Source organism: Salmo salar, unplaced genomic scaffold (assembly GCF_905237065.1).
Source record: "Salmo salar unplaced genomic scaffold, Ssal_v3.1, whole genome shotgun sequence".
NCBI lineage: Eukaryota > Metazoa > Chordata > Actinopteri > Salmoniformes > Salmonidae > Salmo > Salmo salar.
This window is the reverse complement of record NW_025547087.1, coordinates 11,191-23,906: the sequence shown is the minus strand read 5'-3', so window position 1 is coordinate 23,906 and position 12,716 is coordinate 11,191. Positions and strand designations below refer to the sequence as shown.

Sequence of the window (12,716 nt, the reverse complement as noted above, 5' to 3'; positions counted from 1 at the left end):
GAACAGTCTATGGCTTGGATGGTTGGAGTCTAACGATTTTCCGGGCCTTCCTTTACACCGCCTGATATAGAGGTCCTGGATGGCTGGGATCTTGGTCCCAGTGATGTACTGGGGCTATCCGCACCACCCTCTGAGCGCCACGCGATGGAGGGCGGTGCTATTGCCATACTCAAGCAGTGATGCAGCCAGTCATGATGCTCTAAAATAGTACAGCTGTAGAACTTTGAGGATCCAGTGATGTGGACACCAAGGAAGTTGAAGCGCCCGACCCGCTCCACTGCAGCCTATCAATGTGGACAGGGGGCGTGCTCGGCCCTCCATTTCCTCTAGTGCACGATCAGCTTCCTGGTCTAAATGATGTTGAGGGACAGGTTGTCGTCTTGGCACCACACTGACAGGTCTCTGACGACCTACCCCATAGGTCGTCTCATCGCGCCGGTGATCAGGCCTACCACTATTGTGTCGTCAGCCAACTTGATGGTGCTGGAGGCGTGCCTGGCCACAGAGTGGGTGAACAGGGAGTACAGGGGAGACTAAAGCACACAGCCCTTTGGGGCCCCGTGTTGAGGTCAGGTGATGTTGCCTACCTTTACCACTTGGGGCGGCAGGTAGCCTAGTGGTTAGAGCTAAAGGTTTATGGATTAAATCCCCGAGCTGACAAGGTAAAAATCTGTTGTTCTGCCCCTGAACAAGGCAGTTAAACCCACTGTTCCTAGGCCGTCATTGAAAATAAGAATTTGTTCTTAACTGACTTGCCTAGTTTAAAAAAATATATATCATTTTTATTATCTGACGGTGAGGAAGTCCAGGATCCAGTTGCAGAGGGAGGTGTTTAGTCCCAGGGTCCTAAACTATGGTGTTGAACGGTGAGCAGCATTCTCACATAGGTATTCCTCTTATCTAGATGGGTGAGGGCAGTGTAGAGTCCAGTTAAGATTGCATCATCTGGCCTCCCGGGCATCGCTGTGCCACCAGAGATTCTGGGTTCGAGTCAGGCTCTGTCGCAGCCGGCCGTGACCGGGAGGCTCATGGGGCGGCACACAAGTGGCCCAGCATCGCCCGGGTTAGGGGAGGGTTTGGCCCGGCAGGGGATATCCTTGTCTCATCGCGCACTAGCGACTCCTGTGGCGTGGCGGGCTCAGTGCACGCTGACCAGGTCGCCAGGTGTACGGTGTTTTCCTCCGACACATTAGTGCGGCTGGCTTCCGGGTAAGGGGAGATTGTGTCAAGAAGCAGTGCAGCTTGGTTGGGTTGTGTTTCGGAGGAGGCATGACTCTCCCGAGTCCGTATGGGAGTTACAGCGATGAGACAAGACTAACCAATAGAATACCACGAAATTAGGGAAAAAAAAAAGGGGGCGGGGGGTTTATAAAAAAAATAAAAAAGATTGCATCATCTATGAATCTGTTGGGGCAGTATGCAAATTAGAGTGAGTCTAGGGTGTCTAGGCTGACCGAGTTAATGTGTTGCCATAACCAGCCTCTCAAAGCACTTCCTGATTACAGATGTGAGTGCTACAGGGTGGTAGTTATTGTGACACTAAGCCTTAGTGTTCTTGGGAAGAAGAATGATGGTTATTTTAAAAGGTGTGGGGATTACAGACTGGGACAAGGAGAGGTTGAAAATTACAGTGAATCATGCCTGCCAGCTCGTACGCTCTGAGAACGCGCCCTGGAATACCGTCTGCCCTGCGGCCTTGACCCGATTAAAGACCTTGATTTTTATTTAAGTTGGCCTCAGAGAGAAAGACCACCCAGTCCTCTTACTCGGTGGCGGCCCTCACATCCGGCATGTCGTTATTCAGTATTTTAGTTTGGCATGAATAACGAGGTTACTACATTCAGTGTGTACAGTGTGTACAGCTGCATTCACATTGGGTAATTCACCTACTAAAAAACAGCCCATTACCAAAACGGCATTGCTTTAGTGTGTAGGGTGCTGTCCATTGTGTTGATACAGTGCAGATGGGCTACAGATTTGGAGCCAACCTGTCCCTTCAGAAAGTACTCAATGGTCTGAGTGTCGGTATTTGAACTTTATGTTTGTGGTAAAGTGTGATATAAGCAGAATTCCAGTGCAAGACCCCCCGCTCACTGATTTCAACAGACACACCCCCCCGCTCACTGATTTCAACAGACCCCCCCGCTCACTGATTTCAACAGACCCCCCCAGTCACTGATTTCAACAGACCCCCCAGTCACTGATTTCAACAGACCCCCCAGTCACTTTATCCTGGCGCCATTAAATATATGCTGCTGAGACAAGTTCATTTTAAACATTTCATGTAGACAGCGGTGCCCCAATATGAAGCCAATACCCCCCCAAGCTTTCAGTGCACCGCCACTTTCAGACAAAGTCAGGCGCCCAATGCACACACACACACAGATTCAAAACACACACACACACACACACACACACAGATTCAAAACACAGACACACACACACACACACACAGATTCAAAACACAGACACACACACACAGATTAAAAACACAGACAGTTACACCCAGTAAACAAATAGTCCAGTATTAAAACCATTTAAAAATCACCTATTAACATCACACACACACACACACCAGTAAACGAATAGTTTAAACCATGTACTAACACACACACACACACACACACGTAAACAAACAGTTTAAACCATGTCCTGATATAACGATGCTTGTGCCCCACACACACACACATCTACCTACCGACATGAGGATGCTGGTTCCCCATCCGAAGGAGAACAGGTAGACGGCAGAGAGCTGGCCCGACTCGTTGAACTTGCTGTGCTTGGTCTTAGAGAAGTGCATCTTCCTGTTGATCTTCTGTATAAAAAAAGAGACGCATGACAAATGAGTCAATCGATGGTCAAACTGATCAGTGATTATCAATGTCGGATGATCAATTATACCGTCAGAACATCAAACAGATCGGTGGTTGTCTTGAATGTAATTTTTTTAATATATATATATATATTGTTTTTAAATGTTATTTTTATCAACGAGCAAATAAGACTATAATAACCAATGAAACGTACAGAAAAACACAGGAAGTGTGTGAGTGTCAGTACTTACGTCCAGTACATATTCCTGAATGATGGCGTGGATAATGATGGCCACCAGCGTGTAGAAGAAGACTGTAGCCACATCCTTCAGGCCGTGGTGGAAGTGGTTCACCACGCTCTCCTCTGGCAGGCCCTCTGATAGGGAGACATAAAGCATTCATAATCCCTTCACGAGCCTGTTCATAAAGCCTTTATGTTACGGCACCAATGTTTCTAGTAGGGACACATGAAGCCTTTCATAACCCTTCATAGTTGTCTTATACTGTATATACATTTATAAGAAGTTGTTCAAAACAGTCTCTTCTGGACCTTCTGATGGAAGAGATACGTACAGATTAGAGGTCGACCGATTAAAAAAAAAATCGGTATGGACGATTAATTTGGCCCGATTACAAGTTCTCATAACAATCGGTAATCTGCCTTTTTGGACACCGATTATGGCCGATTACATTGCACTCCACGAGGAGACTGCGCGGCAGGCTGACTACCTGTTACGTGAGTGCAGCAAAAGGAGCCAAGGTAAGTTGCTAGCTAGCATTAAACTTATCTTATAAAAAACAATCAATCTTTACACAATCACTAGTTAACTACACATGGTTGATGATATTACTAGTTTATCTAACGTGTCCTGCGTTGCATATAATCAATGCGGTGCCTGTTAATTCATCATCGAATCACAACCTACTTCAACTTCGCCAAACGGGTGATGATTTAACAAAAGCGCATTCGCGAAAAAAGCTAATTCATGCACAAATGTACCTAACCATAAACATCAATGCCTTTTTTTTGTTTAAAATCAATCTGTATATTTTTATAAACCTGCAAATTTAGTTAAAATAAATGAATGTTAGCAGGTAATATTAACTAGGGAAATTGATGTCACTTCTCTTGCGTTCTGTGCACGCAGAGTCAGGCAATATGCAACAGTTTGGGCCGCCTGGCTCGTTGTGAACTGTGTTTCTTCCTAACAAAGACCGTCATTAATTTGCCAGAATTGTACATAATTATGACATAACATTGAAGGTTGTGCAATGTAACAGCAATATTTAGACTTAGGCATGCCACCCGTTAGATAAAATACAGAACGGTTCCGTATTTCACTGAAAGAATAAACGTTTTGTTTTCGAAATGATGGTTTCTGGATTTGACCACATTAATGACCTAAGGCTCGTATTTCTGTGTGTTAATTATATTATAATTAAGTCTATGATTTGATATTTGATAGAGCAGTCTGACTGAGCGGTGGTAGGCAGCAGCATGCTCGTAAGCATTCATTCAAACAGCACTTTACTTCCCTAAAACAGGGAAATGTTATTAGGATTAAATGTCAGGAATTGTGAAAAACTGAGTTTAAATGTATTTGTCTAAGGTGTATGTAAACTTCCAACTTCCACTGTATATGAAATACAAAATGGTATTGAGAGAAATAGTCGACGCTCATAATTCCTATAATAACTACAACCTAAAACTTCTTACCTGGGAATATTGAAGACTCATGTTAAAAGGAACCACCAGCTTTCATATGTTCTCATGTTCTGAGCAAGGAACTTAAACGTTAGCTTTTTTACATGGCACATATTGCACTTTTACTTTCTTCTCCAACACTTTGTTTTTGCATTATTTAAACCAAATTGAACATGTTTCATTATTTGAGACTAAATAGATTTTATATATGTATTATATTAGGTTAAAATAAAATAAATGGGTTCATTGTTCATTCAGTACCGTTGTAATTATCACTATTACAAATATATATAACAAATTAAACATTAAATTAAAAGAAAATCGTCCGATTAATTGGTATCGGCTTTTTTGGTCCTCCAATAATCGGTATCGGCGTTGAAAAATCATAATCGGTCGACCTCTAATACAGATGCATCATTGCAATTATACTAAGGTCTCACTTTTTAAACATATTTAAGCCTTTAAAAGGAAAATGGTTTACTCAAGCAACTTCACTACCAAAGTCCTGCCTGACCTGCTACTGTAGTAATTTAGCTTCAACAAACAGCAGCCTGTTAATGAATGACTGGGAGGGGGGGTTGAGTCCCAAATGGCACTCTATTTCCTATATAGTGCACTACTTTAGACCAGGGTCCATAGGGCTCTAATCAAAAGTAGTGCACTATAAAAGGGAATAGGGTGGTATTTTGGACGGAACCTGACTCTGATAAGAGTATCAGCTCTTCAAATAAAATCCGACATCATAAAGCACATTCCATCACTCCACAAGCCCTCTTGTCATTCATGGCTTTAAAACAAAGGAGTGTGTAAAATAACATTCATTCACCTTGAGATGAGACAAGAATTGTGTCACAAATGGTACCCTATATAGTGCACTACCCAATAGGCCCTGGTCAAAAGTAGAGCAATATTTAGGAAATAGGTGGCAATTTGGGACTCAAACAAGACGTCTGATACCGCGGCCTGTTACGCTCCAGCCCCAATCCTTCCAGGACGGCCTAACAGGACTAACAGGACGGCCTAACAGGACTAACAGGACGGCCTAACAGGACGGACTAACAGGCAGGACGGCCTAACAGGACTAACAGGACTAACAGGACGGCCTAACAGGACTAACAGGACGGCCTTCCAGGACGGCCTAACAGGACTAACAGGACTAACAGGACGGCCTAACAGGACTAACAGGACAGCCTAACAGGACTAACAGGACGGACTAACAGGACTAACAGGACGGACTAACAGGACGGCCTAACAGGACTAACAGGACTAACAGGACGGCCTAACAGGATGGCCTAACAGGACTAACAGGATGGCCTAACAGGACTAACAGGACGGACTAACAGGACTAACAGGACGGACTAACAGGACTAACAGGACGGCCTAACAGGACTAACAGGACGGACTAACAGGACTAACAGGACGGACTAACAGGACGGCCTAACAGGACTAACAGGACTAACAGGACGGCCTAACAGGATGGCCTAACAGGACTAACAGGATGGCCTAACAGGACTAACAGGACGGCCTAACAGGACTAACAGGACGGACTAACAGGACTAACAGGACGGCCTAACAGGACTAACAGGACGGACTAACAGGACGGCCTAACAGGACGGCCTAACAGGACGGCCTAACAGGACTAACAGGACGGACTAACAGGACGGACTAACAGGACGGCCTAACAGGACGGCCTAACAGGACTAACAGGACTAACAGGACGGCCTAACAGGACTAACAGGACGGCCTAACAGGACTAACAGGACGGCCTAACAGGACGGACTAACAGGACGGCCTAACAGGACTAACAGGACGGCCTAACAGGACGGCCTAACAGGACTAACAGGACTAACAGGACGGCCTAACAGGACTAACAGGACGGCCTAACAGGACTAACAGGACGGCCTAACAGGACTAACAGGACTAACAGGACGGCCTAACAGGACTAACAGGACTAACAGGACGGACTAACAGGACTAACAGGACGGACTAACAGGACTAACAGGACGGACTAACAGGATGGCCTAACAGGACTAACAGGACGGCCTAACAGGACGGCCTAACAGGACTAACAGGACGGCCTAACAGGACTAACAGGACTAACAGGACGGACTAACAGGACTAACAGGACGGCCTAACAGGACTAACAGGACGGACTAACAGGACGGCCTAACAGGACGGCCTAACAGGACGGCCTAACAGGACTAACAGGACGGCCTAACAGGACTAACAGGACTAACAGGACGGCCTAACAGGACTAACAGGACTAACAGGACGGACTAACAGGACTAACAGGACGGCCTAACAGGACTAACAGGACGGCCTAACAGGACTAACAGGACGGCCTAACAGGACTAACAGGACGGACTAACAGGACTAACAGGACGGACTAACAGGATGGCCTAACAGGACTAACAGGACGGCCTAACAGGACTAACAGGACGGCCTAACAGGACTAACAGGACGGACTAACAGGACGGCCTAACAGGACTAACAGGACTAACAGGACGGACTAACAGGACTAACAGGACGGCCTAACAGGACTAACAGGACGGACTAACAGGACGGCCTAACAGGACGGCCTAACAGGACGGCCTAACAGGACTAACAGGACGGCCTAACAGGACTAACAGGACTAACAGGACGGACTAACAGGACTAACAGGACGGCCTAACAGGACGGCCTAACAGGACGGCCTAACAGGACGGCCTAACAGGACTAACAGGACGGACTAACAGGACTAACAGGACGGACTAACAGGACGGACTAACAGGACTAACAGGACGGACTAACAGGACTAACAGGACGGACTAACAGGACGGACTAACAGGACTAACAGGACGGCCTAACAGGACTAACAGGACTAACAGGACTAACAGGACGGACTAACAGGACTAACAGGACGGCCTAACAGGACTAACAGGACTAACAGGACTAACAGGACGGACTAACAGGACTAACAGGACTAACAGGACTAACAGGACTAACAGGACGGCCTAACAGGACTAACAGGACTAACAGGACTAACAGGACTAACAGGACTAACAGGACGGACTAACAGGACTAACAGGACGGACTAACAGGACTAACAGGACGGACTAACAGGACGGCCTAACAGGACTAACAGGACGGACTAACAGGACTAACAGGACGGCCTAACAGGACTAACAGGACTAACAGGACTAACAGGACGGACTAACAGGACTAACAGGACGGCCTAACAGGACTAACAGGACTAACAGGACTAACAGGACTAACAGGACTAACAGGACGGCCTAACAGGACTAACAGGACTAACAGGACTAACAGGACGGACTAACAGGACTAACAGGACGGCCTAACAGGACTAACAGGACGGCCTAACAGGACTAACAGGACGGCCTTCCAGGACGGCCTAACAGGACGGCCTGGCCTAACAGGACTAACAGGACTAACAGGACGGCCTAACAGGACTAACAGGACGGCCTAACAGGACTAACAGGACGGCCTTCCAGGACGGACTAACAGGACGGCCTAACAGGACTAACAGGACGGCCTTCCAGGACGGCCTAACAGGACTAACAGGACGGCCTAACAGGACGGCCTAACAGGACTAACAGGACTAACAGGACGGCCTAACAGGACTAACAGGACGGCCTAACAGGACTAACAGGACGGCCTAACAGGACTAACAGGACGGCCTAACAGGACTAACAGGACTAACAGGACGGCCTAACAGGACGGACTAACAGGACTAACAGGACGGCCTAACAGGACGGACTAACAGGACTAACAGGACGGCCTAACAGGACGGACTAACAGGACTAACAGGACGGCCTAACAGGACGGACTAACAGGACTAACAGGACGGCCTAACAGGACTAACAGGACTAACAGGACGGCCTAACAGGACTAACAGGACGGCCTAACAGGACTAACAGGACGGCCTAACAGGACTAACAGGACGGCCTAACAGGACGGCCTAACAGGACGGCCTAACAGGACTAACAGGACGGCCTAACAGGATGGCCTAACAGGACGGCCTAACAGGACTAACAGGACTAACAGGACGGACTAACAGGACTAACAGGACGGCCTAACAGGACTAACAGGACTAACAGGACTAACAGGACGGCCTAACAGGACTAACAGGACTAACAGGACGGCCTAACAGGACTAACAGGACGGACTAACAGGACGGCCTAACAGGACTAACAGGACGGCCTAACAGGACTAACAGGACTAACAGGACGGCCTAACAGGACTAACAGGACTAACAGGACGGACTAACAGGACTAACAGGACGGACTAACAGGACTAACAGGACTAACAGGACTAACAGGACTAACAGGACTAACAGGACGGCCTAACAGGACTAACAGGACTAACAGGACTAACAGGACGGACTAACAGGACTAACAGGACTAACAGGACTAACAGGACTAACAGGACTAACAGGACTAACAGGACGGACTAACAGGACTAACAGGACTAACAGGACTAACAGGACTAACAGGACTAACAGGACTAACAGGACGGACTAACAGGACGGACTAACAGGACGGACTAACAGGACGGACTAACAGGACGGACTAACAGGACAGCCTAACAGGACAGCCTAACAGGACAGCCTAACAGGACAGCCTAACAGGACGGCCTAACAGGACAGCCTAACAGGACAGCCTAACAGGACAGCCTAACAGGACGGCCTAACAGGACGGCCTAACAGGACGGCCTAACAGGACAGCCTAACAGGACGGCCTAACAGGACAGCCTAACAGGACGGCCTAACAGGACAGCCTAACAGGACAGCCTAACAGGACAGAACTTTATATAAAATCAGGAAGACTAAATGTAGCCCGACAGGGGAAAAAAAACGAAAGCTCTGAAAGGTGTTCTGGAACTGGTAGGCCATGTGAGCACTTCTATTCTCTAACACACAGGAGAGAGCTAATTCAACAACTAGTCTGTAGATTCTAGTCATTGTTTCTATACTGGATAACAGGCAAACTAGTCTCTCTCACACACACACACACACACACACACACACACTAAAGAACAGGTGGACAAGAATGGAAGATGTCACGAGGCAATCGTTGACTTGCCATTCATTCAAAATAAAAATGTCACCGGGAAAAAAAAAAGTCCGGAAAGCAAAAGAGAAAGATACAACCTCCATACCAGATCCTTGTCTTTTAGAGCGTCACTGTTTGACCCAGTGAAGAAGAAGAAAAGGACGCAATTTCAGATGGGGCCAGTAAAAAGATTCAACTGACCGTTTGCAGAGATTGTAACGTTGTATTGGACAGTGATGAACAGCACTGCAACCTGCGAGGTGATCTGCATCACAGAGGGGACAAGGGAGAGGATTGATTAATATAGGACAGGGTTCAGTCCCCAATAGCACCCCATTCCCTATATAGTGCACTACTTAGCCTGGCTCTGGTCAAAGCACTATATATAGTGAACAGGGTGCCATTTGGGACACATCCATGGCGCTTGTATCTGAGTCATTGACTAAAAGCAAAACACAGCATGATTTTATCATTAGCCTTCTGGCCTCTCTGTGGGTAGCTTACTGTGGTGTTAAATAAATCAGGTATCATTGTAGATTTACTGACTAGACCACACAGTATCAGACTGAAACATGTTGAGCTTGCAAACCATTCAATCCAATACTACAGATAAAAGATTGAATGGAAAACCAAGGGATTTGGATTTTATTAAGATGTATATTATTATGGCAAGAATGATTCATAACTATACATTTCGCTGAACTCAGTTTTGTAATACAGTAGGTTCTTCATGTTGGATGTGCATCGTCAATGTGACTACAGCACATCAAGGTACAAGAACTCCAACTCCCATAATGCGTCTCCTCAGCTCAACGCTGGCGCTGAATTTTATGCTGCATTCACGTCCATATCGAAACTAGGAAACTCGGGAAATGTACAACTTGCTAAACGGATGAACGCAGCACATGTATAACGACAACCAGTTAGCAAGTAAAACTTTCCCTAGTTTCAACTAGCACATTAACGCAGCATTAGTAAAGGATGATTCATGTAGCCTAGTAAGCTAAACATGAAACAAAAACAAAACAATCTGTGTCAGCCAACAATAAAATATAAAAATATGTTTTTAAAACCTAAGCTCTTCAATTTGTAAACGGAATAGGCGATTCTTAGGACTTTGTGAATCTAACTTTCGTTTATGTAACGAGCGGGGCGACCTAAAAACGATGACAAGCGCCCAGTGATTGCCACGTAGTCTACACTTTATTTGCGAATAGAAAGTATCCATGCTGGACAGTCTTGCACAATATTGTAGCCAGCGAAAATGCAATATTGTGGTAGTTAAAAAAAAAATGTAACAATCTATGTAACGCTCGTTTCAGTTAGGCTACTTTGTTGTCCCAAATATTACAATTGTGTGTGTGTTATACGACGTAGACCAAGTTTTACTAATGTACAAGTGGCCAGACAGGAACAATAGGCAGCCTGGCGGACATAACACTTTTACATCTAACTAGGTTACTACACATCTAGCAGACATTTCTGATATTACCATTTATTCAAATATTACAATAACAACAACCTAAAAAATAAATTAAAAAAGGCAGAGAAACTTTGGATTTGTCACTAAGAGCAGAAAGAATAGATCAGCCATGATATATTTTCTAAGAGACTGACGTGACGGGAACGAAATCATCTCCTCTGCCTAGTTGACACATTATATTTATGTTCAGTATGGCCTGTTTGGACAGCTAGGTGTTAGTGCCTCCCAGACCCCTTCCTAGACCCCTTCCTAGACCCCTTCCTAGACCCAGACCCCTTCCCAGACCCCTTCCCAGACCCCTTCCTAGACCCAGACCCCTTCCTAGACCCCTTCCTAGACCCCTTCCCAGACCCAGACCCCTTCCCAGACCGCTTCCCAGACCCCTTCCCAGACCGCTTCCCAGACCCCTGCCCAAACCGCTTCCCAGACCCCTGCCCAGACCCCTTCCCAGACATACAACCTGTGGACTAGCCTTACCTCAAACATCAACCCGAGGAGGAACACCATAGCAACACAGGAAACAATATCTGCATGGTTCTGGATGATAAACTCGTGGCTCAACACCGGCGGGTTCTTGTTGCTTTTTTTACGGATCCCCATTTTTTTTTTTTACGTCTTTCAAAAGTCAACTTTTATTGACCCGGCGCGACTCAGAATGCAGAGTGAATCGGGTACGACCACGTATTCGGTATTGTTATCTGTCCGTCGCCGTCAGCGCTAAAGAAAGGCACCAGTCTTCTTCTGCCTCCTGCTTTTCTCTCTCTCTCTCTTACACACACACACACACACACACACACACACACACACACACACACACACACACACACACACACACACACACACACACACACACACACACACACACACACACACACACACGTGCCAACAAGCGAATATCGCGTCACTCTTATTTTCTGTGGGAGGATCTAGTCGACGCGCGTTGCTGCTAAAGCGTTTTTTTTTAAAAAATTTTTTACACCCACTAGAAGGTTCGTGAGCGGTTTACCGCCCCTATATGTCCGGGTATGCAGACGGTCGGTTTTATGTATTCCATCTACATGCTGACCACACCGCTCACGTTATGTTGCCCGAGCGTTGCAAAAATAAATGTACACATATATGTTATTCAATCATTGCATCCAAACTGCTGACGAGCGTCAAACGAGCGTCTGCATGGCCAGGCGCTAAAATAGAACTTGGTCCTATTTGTGACGCATTGATGCTATGTAAGTCTCGCCTCTCCCATCTACTCGGTGGTTTTTAGGAGCAATATACCCACGTGGGTGATTGAAAGATGAACTGAAGTTCACACTCCAGTCCAGTTGGTGGTGGTAATGCACCTTAAAGTTGGTTGCCAACCGATATATCAAGTCCGAAGAAGAAGAAGAAGAAGAAGCCAGAAACAGTGGCGATTTTAGCATGTAAATCTTGGTGGAGGAAAACAAAAACAAACAAAAAATGTTGGGGATGCATGCCAGCAAAGCCACAACACTAAACAATACATTAATTGCACTGTAACGGTGACAAACGGTGCCCACAAACTGTTAGGGCCTACTACATAAAGCTGTCCCAACAGCAGAGTCCCAACAGCAGTCCCAACAGCTGACCACTGCTACACCTGGCTATCAGTGGAGCCTTGTCTGGTAGAAAAACAGTTATTTCAA

At 46.2% G+C, this 12,716-nt stretch overlaps 1 protein-coding gene across 1 annotated transcript; it reads right to left on the bottom strand.

Moving 5' to 3' along the window:
- Positions 1–2,502: 2,502 nt before the first annotated feature.
- LOC123731712 (translocating chain-associated membrane protein 1) lies at positions 2,503–11,853 on the bottom strand. Its single transcript, XM_045711114.1, has 4 exons — positions 11,530–11,853; positions 9,771–9,834; positions 3,065–3,189; positions 2,503–2,815 (listed from the first exon to the last, which is right to left on the bottom strand). Exons 1-4 carry the CDS (start codon positions 11,650–11,652, stop codon positions 2,603–2,605), a joined length of 525 nt encoding a protein of 174 aa, XP_045567070.1. The 5' UTR covers positions 11,653–11,853; the 3' UTR covers positions 2,503–2,602.
- Positions 11,854–12,716: the final 863 nt, after the last annotated feature.